Raw genomic sequence first — 16,212 nt, forward strand, 5'->3', positions numbered from 1 at the left:
TCATAATTGAGTCCCTTTACTTTTTATATTTTCTTTAGCAGACCCTTAACTATATATTTTGGTCAATTAAACTGGTTTGGTGGTTCAGATAAAATGCGATTTCTGAACCTCAGACCATACCGTCAAAAAAAGATGAAATCCATCGGGACTTTCTAAGTTTCAATAGGTAAAAAAGGCTGGATCAGTAGACTCCGATTACATTTAAATCGATCTTAAGGGGTTGATTTGGGAATACTCAAAATAAAGGGCTTGGTTTGACCGATAGCGAGATACAATTCCAACGGGCTCCATCGTTCGCTAATTGAGGTCTTACATCACGTCAATGGGTTCTTGAGCCCGTTACAGCCATTTGCCATATCTAATCTTCTCTCTCTTTTCCGCCGAGCTGCTCTCCTTTCTTTAAACATGGTCTGTAACCATGTTGTCTGCATTATAGTTGCCTGCAGTGTTTGAGGAGACTAGTGACATTGTTGATCAGTATCTCCAGTCAGACAAGAATCTGTGAGAGTGATTAATTAGTCGACATGCACGCGTGCATGTTCAAGTCAATGAATTCTATGGTGTTCGTTTTCACATGGATATATAGCAGGGTTTTTATTTGCAGCAGTACTTTCATTACATTCTCGTAGTCTGAAGAGAAGCATGAGTGATAGCATGTGAATGAAATGCGGTAATTTAGATGTTTTTAGAGTAGATAAATATATGCAATGATCTCAAATCCCCTCTGAATGCAAATCGTCACCACAAGACCTGAAAAACTTATCTTATGGAAAAAGAGTTAGCCTGAGAGCCTCTTCATGGTTTGAGTCCAACAAACAAAGGATGATAATGATGGACTCACTGAGTTTATTGGGCTCCACCTTAATTTTTTAAAAAATATTGTTTACACCACGTTTTCAAATACATTGTAAGAGTATGTTTGGTATTGTGATAGCTATTGTGGTTTGAAAAAAATTATTTTATAAATTTTTTTTTTAATTGTGGTTGGTTTAAAAAAATATATATATTTGATTAAAACTATAGTTGAAATTGAAGTTAAATAAAAAGTAGTTTAATGTGTTTGATTAAAATAATGTTTTTCCAATTGAAGTTATAAGATAATTAAAAAATATATGTATTAATATTAATGATTTTTAATTTTAAATATTATAGATTTAACTACTGTTATCACATCATGAAATAAATAATATTGATATCAAATATTTTTTTATTATTCCATTAAACTATTATGTGTAATTTTATCACGTATGAAATCTATCAAATAAGAACTATATTTTCTATGGTTTTTAAACACGCAACAACAAAAACTGAATTTTTTATTACGTCATCAAACGATCTTCTTATAATTTTTTGAATAAAACATAATTACAAATAAAAATAAAAATTGATTTTTTTAACTAGATCAAACCCGCAAGAACATAATTGGGCTTGCGATCAAATTCTATAAATGTTACGCCATCAAGTAATCTTCTTCTAATTTATGTAGTATTATTAAATAATATTAAATAATAATTTTTCAAATAAAAAATAATATTTTTTTTTAAATATGAGTAGTTATTCACCTAGTTGCATATGGAAGAAAAAAATATTTCTCATAAAACAATGTTTTGTAAAAAATATATATACATTTCATATAAAAAACAGTTAAATTTTTATATTATCAAACTTAATATTTACACTATAAACTTTAAAAATAGAAGCTATCGTCTAAATAAACATCCACCGAGATAAAACCCATTTTAAATAGATATTCTATATTTTGTTGTCCTCCAACTCAAGCAAAAGTAAAAAATTTCGTAAACTAGTGTTTGGTCTAGCAGTGGAAAGGGCTTGTCTCCTTCCATTGTATCTGAGTTCGAGCCCTGGCGTGCACGTCTGTCACCCTCGTGATGTCTTACATGCTTACTGGGTTTGTAGGGTATTCAGTAGGCCGTGAGGATTAGTTGTGGTACGCACAAGCTGACCCAGATACCCCACGTAAATAAAAAATAAAAAATAAAAAAAATAAAAAATTTCAAGATATTTGGTCGTGGTTTGGGTGTTGCTATTATGAATCTGGGCCTAATCAAAGGCTTTATAGAATTAGAGTCCAAACCTACATTAAACACGATTTTTCCCACGATGATAATTAATCACCCAATAATTATATCGCAGGGAGCTCAATAGTGCACTACTCGGGAGCCTTGCAACCTGAGCGGAAATCTACTAATTAAGCCTCCATCGCCAGAGGCATGCAAGCCGTGGGAAGAGCCTGCATTGCATTATTGTGATATTGTTTAGTTTCTTCCAGCAGTATATGGCTATTTGACTTGCATCCGATCACTGGGCATCCATTAACCTTTGGAATATGCACTGCATTGGCGAGACTTACCTTGTTAAAAATAGGAGTTAATTATAAATTAGTTCCTCTAATTTATTAAAACAAATTAATTAATCTCTTTATTACGAGAAATTATTTAATAAACCCTTGACAGTTAAATGGCATATATATATATATATATATATATATATATATATTTATTAGTTTTAATATTATTGTTCAAGACACCCTTTAACTATAATGCCCAGATAACTATTAGCTAATGTAGAAGTTAATGAACATCATTTAAAATATAAGAGTTCAATTACAGTATTGTGAAATTGTAAAGCTTAATTACAGTTTTTGTTAAATTATAAAGACTGGACACAACTTTGCTAAAAATCCAGCACCCTTCTTATTAATTCCTCTCATTGTTACTGTTCAAGGCCAAAACACCACCTTTCTGGCCTCAAAACTACTAATAATAATCATTAATTGAGCATATTCATCCGTCAAACAATACTGCAGTGTTTTAAAAAAATAAAACTCGAATCAAATATAAAAATTATATATTTTAACTCTTAAGACTCAAGATTTTTAAGTCTTAAAACACCAAAATTAAGCGAAGTTTGGATCCAAGTTTGGTATCAGTGATTTCTTGAAGATGGGAAGTTTCATTTAACTGCGGTCCTGCCATTAGTAGCCGGTATTGAGGAATCAATAATTTCTTTCTCTTTTCTCTCTCGTTATTTTCTTATTTGATTTTACTTGATGGTTGTTGTTGTGATGGCAAATAAGATGGAGGATGGAGAGGGAGAGGGGAGTGGATGGAGAAGGTGAGAGATGTAAGGGAAGGAAAGCAGGAGAAAGGTGAAATTAATTTGATAAATAAAAAAATTATCTTCTTACCTAACTGTGTTATGTAATTACAACAACGAGCTAATTTTGTAAAGAAATATGTTTTTAATACCCCCCTAACAGGTGTCTTTGGTAAGATCTTCATAAAACTTTAACATATGCAATCTTCACCTGAAAAACATAATTTCAGAAAAGTATTTTTTAAAAGCTCTGAAAGGATGTGAAATGACACTTTACCTGATGTTTCAGTATTTTTTGGGCTTGAAATATCGGTTTTAATATTGTTTTCGTGTCATTTCAATGTCCTAAAAAACCTCAAGAATTAACCTCAAATAGTTGAAATGAAATCATGGTTTTCCCCCCATTTTTTAAGCATTTTTAGTGCATCCATGACCGTAGTCCAAACAAACCCTTAGTTTTACTGTAATAAGATTTATAAGATAATTAATAACACGACCATTTAAAAAAAATTAAAATCTGTGCTATGCTCGTAAACCAAAGAAGTTTGTTTCACAGGAAAATTACAGTGCTTTTGGTTTATTGAGACAGTTGCGTTTCAAAATAGAATAAATTATAGTTTTCGTTCCTATCCTGTATTTAAGAACTCTCCACTGCTATCCCGTTATCTTTGAAAAGTTTCAATTTTGCATTTTGATGCTAAATAAACAACAAAAGACTCATTTTTGTTCATATTTATATTTTATTTTTTCTGATTTTCCTCTCAAATCCTTGAAATGCAATACCATCCAACAAAGACACTTAAAAACCTAAAATAAAAAATAAAAAAAATCAAGTATGAAAACTTGGTGATTCGGATCTAAATAACTTCATTCGGGATCTAAATAACCTAAGTATGATCTATTATTAAATTAACCAAGAAGATAATGGAATTAAGCTCAGTCAATCTAATCGATCCAACTTCACCATGATCTCTTGATAATTAAAGAAAAAAAAATAACATCAGTTTTTTACCCTCGTTGAAAAAAATGATTTGCATGGGTGATCTAGAGGTTAGCCGAGAACGTCACCAAGCCAGTCCCCAAATTATGTATAACAATAATACATTCCCCCTGAGATTTTCATACTGTTCATTGAATCTCAGCGGTCGAAAAGAATGTTAAATGTATCAAGCATCTTCTAGCTTGGTTCCTGAGCCGGCAGATTAAATGTATCAAAGATATTCGATGCCAGTTCTTTCTACACATATTGGCCCTCAAATTGGCATGTCAAGACTCCACTGAGATGGATGGAATTTAACATAATTTGTTGGCCCTCGTGTACGCATGCCTCGGCATTTCATTATTTCTGTCTCTCCGTTTTTCTCTGTCTTTGAGTGAAAACGACATGCCCTATTCCAGGACACATAAATGCATTGCACATGGAACCTGGAAATAGCACCCCTAGCCATTATTTGTTCTCTAATTTATTATACTCTAAAGGTTACAAGAAATTTGGTCATTTCTCATGTGGGATTTAACACGTTAAAAAGGTCACTTGAAAGAAATTGAATAATTCCTAACGTCCCCATCTTACTGAGGTCCCGTCCCATCTCATTTTTAACCTCTTCTCTGATATTTTTTCTTGCTTGTACATAGCAACAGCTTGGCATCTTTTGGATCCAATGAAGCTATTTGGTAAAACGAGGAGCGCAACCGATAAGATTTTTTACTGAGATTGTAATTGGATTCATTGTTTGAAATTGTTTTTCAAAATTTTTTTTTTATGGTTTTAATGTGATGATATAAAAAAATATTATTTATATATATTTTAAAATGAAAAATAATTTGAAGAGCATGTGATATTTGAAAATTCTTTGTTATGTTTTATTTTTATTTTTATTTTAATTAAAATCAATTGAAGGAAATTCGATCTTTTTATTTCCCTTTCAACTATATATTTTCTTGCCTTGAAGTACCCCGATGGTGTCATCTTTCCCTACTAAGTTTCACTTACGAGAAATAGAGGTTTTTTTTTATTTTTAATAGGTTTTTAAACGGTTGAATCATTGAGTGAAAATGACATGCCCTATTCCAGGACACATAAATGCATTGCACATGGAACCTGGAAATAGCACCCCTAGCCATTATTTGTTCTCTAATTTATTATACTCTAAAGGTTACAAGAAATTTGGTCATTTCTCATGTGGGATTTAACACGTTAAAAAGGTCACTTGAAAGAAATTGAATAATTCCTAACGTCCCCATCTTACTGAGGTCCCGTCCCATCTCATTTTTAACCTCTTCTCTGATATTTTTTCTTGCTTGTACATAGCAACAGCTTGGCATCTTTTGGATCCAATGAAGCTATTTGGTAAAACGAGGAGCGCAACCGATAAGATTTTTTACTGAGATTGTAATTGGATTCATTGTTTGAAATTGTTTTTCAAAATTTTTTTTTTATGGTTTTAATGTGATGATATAAAAAAATATTATTTATATATATTTTAAAATGAAAAATAATTTGAAGAGCATGTGATATTTGAAAATTCTTTGTTATGTTTTATTTTTATTTTTATTTTAATTAAAATCAATTGAAGGAAATTCGATCTTTTTATTTCCCTTTCAACTATATATTTTCTTGCCTTGAAGTACCCCGATGGTGTCATCTTTCCCTACTAAGTTTCACTTACGAGAAATAGAGGTTTTTTTTTATTTTTAATAGGTTTTTAAACGGTTGAATCATCTTTAAAGGATAGAATTCCCTTCAAAAACGTAATTCACGTTTATACTAATATAATAACAAAAGAAATTCTTTTTCATATCTGAAAATGGATTTAAATCCAAAATGATACGCCAGGAAAGAAAAATACCGGCATTACAATTTCAATATGACTAAAATAGTTTGAAATAAATCACCATTAACTAAATTACTTACCCATATTATCTATACTGTGAGTTGGATTAATTTTTTTGAATAAAAAATTAGAAAAATATTTGGTATTATTATTAAATTTTTTCAATTATTTTTTATTAATTTTTAAATTAATTTAATGTTGAAAAATAAAATTAAAACGGCAACAGCTTGGCATCTTTTGGATCCGATGAAGCTATTTGGTAAAACGAGGAGCGCGGCCGATAAGATTTTTTACTGAGATTGTAACTGGATTCATGGTTTCAAATTGTTTTTTTTTTAATTAATTTTTTTAAAATCAATTGAAGGAAATTTGATCGTTTTATTTCCCTTTCAGCTATATATTTTATTGCCTTGAAGTACCCCGATGGTGTCATTTTTCCCTACTAAGTTTCACTTGCGAGAACTAGAGGTTTTATTTTTTTTTAATAGGTTTTTAAACGGTTGAATCATCTTTAAAGGATAGAATTCCCTTCAAAAACGTAATTCACGTTTATACTAATATAATAACAAAAGAAATTCTTTTTCATATCTGAAAATGGATTTAAATCCAAAATGATACGCCAGGAAAGAAAAATACCGGCATTACAATTTCAATATGACTAAAATAGTTTGAAATAAATCACCATTAACTAAATTACTTACCCATATTATCTATACTGTGAGTTGGATTAATTTTTTTGAATAAAAAATTAGAAAAATATTTGGTATTATTATTAAATTTTTTCAATTATTTTTTATTAATTTTTAAATTAATTTAATGTTGAAAAATAAAATTAAAAAAAAATATTAAGTGCAATTTTTTTAACTTGCATAAGTTATAAACTGAATCAAGAAAATGAGATAAACTAAAATATAAAATATAAACTAAAATTAATTACAAAACTTAGTTGTTCACGTTTATGCTAATATAATAACAAAAGAAATTCCTTTCCAAAATGATACGCCACGAAAGAAAAATACCGGCATTACACTTTCAATATGACTAAACTAATTTGAAATAAATTACCATTAACTAAATTACTTACCCATATTGTTTATAATGTGTGTCGGATTAATTTTTTTTTTTGAATAAAAAGTTAGAAAAATATTTGGTATTAGTATTAAAGTTTTTTCAATTATTTTTGATTAATTTTTAAATTGATTCAATACTAAAAAAATTAAAAAAAAAATCTTGAGTGCAACTTTTTTAACTTGCATAAGTTATAAATTGAATCAAGAAAATGAGATAAACTAAAATTAATTACAAAACTTAGTTTTTAATAAATATTAAATATTAAAATGTGAAAAAAGTAATAATGTTACAATAAAAGTACCTTGTGGGTAAGGTAGCAATAATTTCCCCAACATCAAACGGCTTTGAATGGAGCTGATCACTCGTGACAATGCATTCGAATGGAAACAATGAGAAAATGACAAAAGGATGGTAATAATCATTTACCTAAACCCGTATCATACTCTGTTACGTGTCATGTGTGTGTACAGGAAGACAACCAAGTTTTTTCATTCACTGTGATATATCATGCCTATAATTAATTTTGTTCTGAAGACAGTTCTTTGCCGTGGAATAATAAAAGAAGAACAAAGTGCCACATCGCAAACAAACTCTTCCGTCTCTGGATAGTGGAGACCATATGGCGAAGCTATCTTTTGCAACTTTTACTTTTCCACCTCTTTACCTTTTGTTTTCTTGGAGTTCAATGGACAAGGCCGCCAGACCCCCCCATGTGCTTTCAGAATACTTTAGGCGAGGTGTGCAATTCTTTAAATTTTATGTCCTTTTCATTGCTTGGTATTCACATGGTGGCTGGTGCATGCCCGTGTAAAAACGATCAAAAGACGAGAATTTTCAAGGCAGTTAAATTAAAAGGTCTCCTGTGTATTTAGCCATGCATGGTATGGCGCATATATGAGACTACTAGTCTTAGAATCTCTGCAATCTTTTGCCTGTGTTTCTCACCTGGGCTATCTGGGAAAGTTTAATTGGATGGAATGTACCAACAACAAGACTTCGTAGGGTCTAGCATCAATAACAGTACCGTTTTCATACTTTTACATGGGTGTCTCTGTTTGATCTTTACATTTGCCCGACACATTGTTTACAAAGATGGTAAGTATCTCCTTCCGACGTTCTGAGATTGTTGTTGAATATTTCATAAGACTGTAACCATGACTGTTACTTGCTGTAGACGAACGTGCCTTTATCAAACTTTTGAAATGCAACACTGTGGGTAAATATTTTTTAGAGATACACGCAGATAGTTGAATAACACAGGCACTTTCGAGATCACTCGAGCAGTGACGAGCAGATATGTTGAATATATTTTTGCGAGAGAAAATAAAAAGGAAGAGGAACTGGTATTATTATTAAGTGTTAATTACTACCTAGTCTAGAAATTAACCACCTCTCTTGCGAGCAACATGAAGGTAAAAAAAAAAAAACTGCGTCTTGCAACCAAGAAAGTTCCTTATGTATGAGAAAATTTTCACGGGTCAACTTGTTAACGAGTGGTAGTCAGACTACAGAAATGAACAGTCTCTCCTGCGTTGGGACGGTTTTTTACAGTGTTGAAAAGGGTTCTATTTTTGCAAATTGATCATTTCTATTCATAGAATTTATTTCTCGTGATCTTTATTTGGATTTAATTCCAATATTTTTATTTATCATTAGTAATCGTTCATGGTGAGATGAACATATATCAATGCCCTGAAAATGGGATGCTGATGTGAAGTAGCAGCAAAGTTTACAAGAATCACACCCCGCGGGCCGCATGCAAGTTCACTGTAGATTCCGTGCAGCTACTTTCTACAGACATCCCTGTATTTGCATTGGATCTCGTACAGTGAGGCCAGCAAGATTCTTTGTTCTTGAGGGATGCGATATAGATAGCTTTGAGATTTAAATTTAAGATATTCTAATGGAAATCTTAAATCGTGAACATTTACTGAAAGCGTCCCCGAATTATTTAACTTCTTTGTTAATTTTAAAGGATCTCGTGACTTCAATTGTTGTCGATACAAAAGGCATTCATCGATTTGACTTTTCTTTCTTTCTTTTTAAATTAACACCTCGAGTTTGAATTTTTTTTTTAATTAATTAATTAATTTCAAGTTTGGGTGCGGTGCCTCTCTTTGCAAGAGATGGAAAGCCATCTCTCAGCTAAAAAGTCGAATGATCTTCGTTGATGCATTGAGCATAATTCATCCTTCCCGTGTACCTTTAATTTGATTCTCAGATCAATTATTGGCGATTCGTTAGTTTGAAGATTGCGCATGATTTTTGTGCATTAATTAATTTAATATGTTATCTAGCTAGTTTGATGGGTGACAGAGGCTTTTTATCTTCCCTAAGTTTATTGTTTGAATGTTTTGATTTATTAATTTAAAGGTAGCCTTCAGCTCTCAAATCAAAATCATGATAATGGTTTTCCATCGAAAGCACTCAAAAATGATGAAAACTCGCCCTCTAAACTATACAAATCAAACTGAGCAATCAATTATTAAACTTGCCCTCTAACTATACTATACTAAACTAAACATCCTTGATGCTTCTTATGCATAACCTTTCCGGTTACAGCAATGAACAATAGTGTTATTAGTTATTTCACCGGCGCTTCACCGGGTGGGCTGACTAATTTTATTTTTCAGCAAAAATAAATGAATGTGTAAGATTTTCTAATGTATTTTTTGCCATTAAAAATTTCCCAATAAAAAATTAAAAAATCTAGGTATACATCTAATTAAATAAATTAGTAATTATTTATACCAATAAATATAAAAACACATATCATTAATGATAAATAAAGACTAAACTCAAAAAATCAAAATATAAATATAAATCAAGATATTTAATATCATAACATAGATTATATACCTAGTTATTTTTGATAACTTTAATTTTTAAAATAAAAACTTTATTTAACCTAGTGATAACAAAAATGTTTGCAAGAACTCTAAACCAACCACCCATTTTTAGTGTTTTTGCCTTATTGGTCCTCTTTTTAATTTTATCATTTATTGATAAATTTGAACCACCTATCCTTTAACTTTACCATAAAAAAAAATGTAATCGCTTCAGAAAAAATATTTAAAGATTAAAATAAAAAACAAATTGTCACACTGAGTTCATATTAAAATATACAAGCATGATCAATGTTTTTTTGCAAAGTGTTTTATCATAAGGTTTAGAGTTTTGTTAATCTCATTGAATATATTTCCTAAAATTACTTCTTAAATAACTTGACCAATAAAATCCATGGAGTTTAGTAATAAAGAGCTTGTTTGTGAGTATGTTAATAGTTGTTTTTTAAAATATTTTTAACTTAAAATTACATTAAAATAATATATTTTATTTTTTATATCAACACATCAAACGATAAAAAAGTATTAAGAAATTATTAATTTAAAACTTTTAAAAAATCAATTTAATTTTTTAAAAATAATTGGATTGTAATGCTAAATAGTATCAAATTTGTTGATTTGTATAATAAGATTTTTTATTTTATAAAATAGTTCTTGCTTAGAAATATTTTGAAATAATATTTTTTTATTTTTTAAATTTTATTTTTAATATGAACACGTCAAAAAAAAATTAAAACAAAAAATTAAAAAATTAATTTTTTTAAATACACTCTTAAAATATAAAAACAAGTGTACTCAAAACAAATGGAAAACCAGTTTTTGTTGCTTGAAAAAATGTTTTCGTTTTTGGAAATCATGATTGTAGCATGTGCTGTTGAAGGGATGCCGAGGACTCGAATGACGTTAAAGCAAATGCCTGTGTGGCAGCTTCTTCTCTTAGAAATTAGAATTGTTTAATCTTTCGAGTCAACTTGCCGCCCCCCACCCCCCCAGTAGTGGTGGGACGGTGACAGCCCATCTTTGTTTCATGGGTTTTTTTTCCATGACTTCCAGCCACCTTAACTTTAATCAAGATTAATTTATATTATTTAATTATGCGAATAGAAACGTTTTAATTATTTTTCTAAGGCAAAAAATTACTTGATGGCATTGTAAAAAGCAAGTCCTCTCGTTCCTCACGAGTTAACAGAGTTAAATCATGGTAAATGGGACGGGGCTCTGTCCAGTCAAACTGACTGGCTTTTACAGTGGTTAATTCAAAAGGCAAAAAGAGGGAATTTTCTTTTTTAAAAAAAAAAAAAACTGTGGATATCCTGAAGAGAAAAGTGTGCGAGTGTAGGGGAGGCTTAAATACGGCACATGGGTGCAGGTGTACCGCGGCTGTTTGTATGCCTGAACAAAATGAATGCAAAGCATGTGTCTGAGAAAATCATCTCTTTCTGAGACCTGTGCAGGCAAAAATAACGTAGGGTAGGGTGTCCTGTATTGGGGGGGGGGTCCTTTAAAAAAAATTTCAACCATCGAACTCTCTGCCCTCTCATTCTCTACCCCTCACATCCCTACCCTAACTGATAGTGATGAAACACAAGCACCCGTGTGCCTGCCATAGAAAATGATACGCGGTTCTTCTCTGGGATTTTCGGGAGAATATTAGAGATTTTTTTAAAAAATATTTTTAATATTATCAAAACAATATAAAAATATTAAAAATAATTTGAAGTAAAGAAAAAAATAATTTTTTTAAAAGTAATAATTATGAAATACAAAATCTACGGAGTCAAAGGCATTGGACGCAGGTGTCACCCTGTCATGCCTCCTCACCACTAGCCCTCTCTAGAGAAAGAACCCCCTCACTTCCCTTCCCTTGTCTTGTGTATTCCTGTACTATAATTAGAAGGGGCAGGTGACCTATAGCGCATTCACTGAGAGATTTAAACATGACGTCTATCTACCGGTTCACTTTCAAATACGAAAAAAGGGAAATACATGGACGCTTACCCATCTATTTTATTTTCGGGTTGTGACCTTGAATATTCGAGACAAATAACACCCACACCCACACCGTGCTAGTCTTTAAGATAATTAGGCAATTGGATTACCAAAATACCTCTTTCCAAGACCATGGCTAGCTATTTTTAGCCTGTCTAAAATATGGATTAATCTGTATTTAAAAAAAAATAAATTTTTAATTAAAAATTAATATTTTATATATTTTAAATCGTTTTGATATATTAATTTTTAAAAATAAAAAAATATTATTTTAATATTTTTTAACATAAAAACAATAACAACCATACTTCTAAAAAATATCCAAGTTTTTTTCTTTTCAAAATGATGCAATCAAGAAAATCTTTTTCCAAACTAACACAACTTGAGAAATAATTCTTAAATTAGCATGGTCTAGTTGGTTGCGCAGCTGATGTGCAGGTGTCACATGACCGTCCCCCAGTCAGATGTTTTTGTATCCAACACCAACGGGTAAGCATGGCGTCTCCTTTAGACTGCAGGTGTCGTATTCGGAGCTCCGATTCTTTCATGCTTTGCTTATTGTGCCAACCTACTTCGTATTTCTTCTCTACACAAACTCTGACTTGGTCTGTTGATTTTTACATATTTGATATCTTATCTCTGTTATTGCCACCATTTTATTAGTTAAAAATATTTTTTATTTAAGTTGGGCAAAGAATAACAATATTTTAGGCAGAAAACTTGTTTTTTTTTTCCCGGTAATCACATTCAAAAATAAATATTAATATCAGTCTAAAAAAATGCACAAAAATAACAAATGAAATAATCAAAATAATAAAACTAAAGTTAAATAAAAATAAAAATTGATATATCAAATAAAAAACTAAGTATTAAAAAAATTATTTATTTTTGTACGTAAAATCACAAGTTGTATAGGTGAGAATTGCACCCCTGGTTAAATTATGACATTTTAGATTTTTAACACGGTTTCGTAAAAAGTTTTAGAAAAATAATATATATCAAAAAAATATTATTTTCTAATACATATCAAAAATATATTTAAAAATAACACGATTTGAATACAATCGCTATTAAAAATAGTAATAGAACGCAATCATTATTGAAAAAATAGTTTTCTTAAAAAATATGTCCCTCTCAATTTAATTAGCATGCATAAAAAATAAATTAAAAAGTTTGTAAAGATTTAATGATCAAAATCTAATAATTAAGAAAGAATGGCTCACTTAAAATATACTAGAGCTTTATTTTCTACACATCTAATATTATTAGAAAGATTTTTAAAAGACTATCAAACATGATTATAATTTATTAAGTTTTTTAAAGCTAATTAAAATCTCATTTGGTGTTTTTTCAAAAGGCAGTTAGAATTATATTATCAAAATCTTTCTAACAATATCTTGTATTAAAAACAAAGTTTCATGTATTTATGATAAACTATTATTTTTTTATTTTTTTCTACCTTGATTTCTCTCCTGCCATGTCACATTATCCTTTTTATTTTTATCATAGAATCTTCATAAAATACCTGGTTAAATTTTGTTGAGGTCTGTTAATTTGTAAAACAAAGATGTTTTGAAACATTCACTATAACAATTGCTATTTCAAAAGCTTTGGCGTAGAAAAATATATTGCGAGGCCGTGACTACTATTTCAAGTAGTGTTGGTGTTCAGCTATCCTATTTTCAAAAATAATTCTTCAACATTTGTTAATTTTCTAGAAATGTTAGCAAACCATGCTACTTCTAAAAATATCCGTTAAACTATGCTATTTTTGGAAAAATAATTCTCTCAATATATATATATATATATATTCAACGTGCTGGTTTGATAAAAAAAAAAAAAAACTCTCAAATTAACCTCCCAATCACATAGATGACTCGATGCAACATAGATTGCCACTCGAGGCAATCTTCAAGATCTCATTTGGTATCGTGTTTCAGTTGTGTAAAAATTATTTTTTTTTCGTTTAATTTTTTTGATGTTTTAAAATGAAAAAAATAAAAAATATAATTATAAAAAATTTATAATTAATAAACACTTGAAAAAATATCCACAATATCAAAGGGAAAAGGTGTTGCCAACTTTCTGAGGCCACAGACAACCATGGCGGCCTAGGGATTTGCTCTAATCCCTCTCCATTCACAAGTGAAAAGAAAGACCTGCTTTCAGATTTTTCACCGTTTGGTCGGAATACGCCTAAACGGACTACATTTGGACATGACAACTCATGTTATTCTTAATTACCCAGTGAGGCAACAAGGACTGTTGTATTTTACACCTCAAATGCCCTAACCAAATCCATAACATCCTAATTAAAAATCTGACCTTAGTTACTGAAGCCAAGGAGGAAAATAGAATCCCATTTGCCAGCTCTTTCTTCACGCATTATCGAGGACGAATTCTAATGCACTAGCTAGTTATTATAATCAATTAACATTTCTTGAGGATTCAAAACAAAGAAATTAGAACACTGTTTTTTTCCAAAAATAAAAAAAGAGGAAAGACGAGTATCTAACGGAGCTAGAAGAAAAAATATATATGGGAAAAAAACAGAACACGACATCTGTCATTACGAGCCTATCAGGAGCTCATCGGCTCCAAGGAAGAGCCGGCTCCGGAGGAAGAGCGAGAAAGCAGCTCAGCTATAGCAGACATGGCTTTAACTTGCATCTCCAGAGCAGCAATGTAATCTGTAGCTTCTTCCAAGATAATAGGCAATGGTTGTTTCCGGCATCCGGGAACTAATCGGCCAAGAACACGAACTTTTCTTTGAACAGCCGGCAAACCCTTCCCTTTCAGCCTCAAAACACTCACTTTATGCTTCCTCGACGACCGGATATTCCTCGCAGTTGTAACTACAGTAGATCCCGATGAAGACGAAGACGAAGACGCAAGTCTCTGTCGCTTATGTTGCTGTTTCCGAAATTTGAGTTTGATCCGGTTTGTCAGAATGGCCCGGCTCCATCTGGTTTTACCTTTAGCAGCAAAAGCTAAAGCTCGATCAGCAACCTCTCTAACGGCTCGACCTTGACGCGGAGCTGATGAAGATGAGGGGTTGAGATTGACTTGGCTTAAGGCTTGGATAAGTTTGGATGAGTAGATTTGTTGTTGTGCTTCTGTTTTCCATTTGGCGTGGCTCTGCGAGTTTTGGTTCTGTTTTGATTGGCGCTGTTGCAACAAGGATTTCTTCTTCTTTTTCCTTCTTGTTCGATCCGTGTTGATGTTGGCGTTCGTATTCACGGCTGCTACTGACGTTGTTGTTGTTGATGATGTCATCATCATCACCAATCCTTTCAGTGTTGTGTCTTGGTGGTGATAATATATAGTCTATCAAAATCAAGTTTTTCTGTCAACTCGTCCCTCCTTTCTGTTTCTGATTCAAAAGGACAAAAGAAATTAGATTCATGTAGAAAAGAGGGAGAATTCCGGGATCAGATTCACGAAAATTAAGGGGGGAAATTAGACTTTATTAGCGACGGATTAATTAACAATAAGAACAGGGTTTGATGCCAATAATGAAGTGCTTAGGATAAGATTGAGTTTGTTAAGAAGAGAACGATTCAAGAGTGAACGCAAGCAAGAATCATGGAACTAACAGATTAAGGATAAGACCGGCTGTTACCTTCCAGAGAGAGGGGGGGATCGATCTTGAGGTTTCAACAACAGCAAGGATGGAGCTAACAATGATGAATATATATATCGATTATTTACGAAAGAAGGGAGAATTTTAGCGAGGCAGAGAGAGGGAAGGGGGTGTGTGTGTTAAAGGAGAAATAGAGAAAACGGTGGTGGAGAGGGTTATAAAGGAATAAAGAAATAAAAGGCAGCACAGTACGCGTTTCATTTAATTAAAAGTGAAAAACCCACATTGATTAATGATGCTTTTCTTCTTCAGTTTTGACGGGGGCGGGGGGGCCCTTCTATCTTTTCGGCCTGTCTAAGGATTTTACAATATTGGCCCATTACCCCTACTTTAGGTCTATTATTGTGCATGGTCCAGCCCCTAGACCACCCTGACCCTCCGTCCTATAACCTGCCTCTTTGTTTCCCAGGACAAAGTCGTGGGGGAAGCGAAATAGGGCGCTGCTGCTTTACATTCTTCTTGGATGACGAAATTGCCCTTCTCGTATTGTGAAATTGTACAATATTTAACGAACTTTATGGCACCCACATCATATTTCCAATACTGGCTCCATTTTCTTGTCCTTTTCTATTTTTGTCACCCCAATTGCAATTCATGGCAGTGCCCCCCATGTGCCGCAATACATGGGAGTGCTGCCAAAATTTAGGGTGCTGTCCTGTGGGTTGGGTTCTTCCAGTGGAGTGGTTGTTTTTTTAAAATATTTTTTATTTAA

General features: G+C 31.7%; 1 protein-coding gene across 2 annotated transcripts; it reads right to left on the minus strand.

Moving 5' to 3' along the window:
• Positions 1 to 14,248: 14,248 nt before the first annotated feature.
• On the minus strand, positions 14,249 to 15,706 carry LOC105122340 (transcription factor bHLH148-like). Of its 2 annotated transcripts, none has more exons than XM_011021409.1 (2): positions 15,480 to 15,706; positions 14,249 to 15,224 (listed from the first exon to the last, which is right to left on the minus strand). In XM_011021409.1, the coding sequence occupies exon 2, from the start codon at positions 15,137 to 15,139 to the stop codon at positions 14,438 to 14,440; it is 702 nt and encodes a 233-aa protein (XP_011019711.1). In that variant the 5' UTR covers positions 15,140 to 15,224; positions 15,480 to 15,706; the 3' UTR covers positions 14,249 to 14,437. The 2 variants fall into 2 exon arrangements, with proteins under 2 accessions (XP_011019711.1, XP_011019703.1); XM_011021401.1 differs by having other exon boundaries at positions 14,249 to 15,230.
• Between the last annotated feature and the right edge of the window lie 506 nt (positions 15,707 to 16,212).

Source organism: Populus euphratica, unplaced genomic scaffold (genome assembly GCF_000495115.2).
Source record: "Populus euphratica unplaced genomic scaffold, PopEup_1.0 scaffold1.1, whole genome shotgun sequence".
Classification (NCBI taxonomy): Eukaryota; Viridiplantae; Streptophyta; class Magnoliopsida; order Malpighiales; family Salicaceae; genus Populus; species Populus euphratica.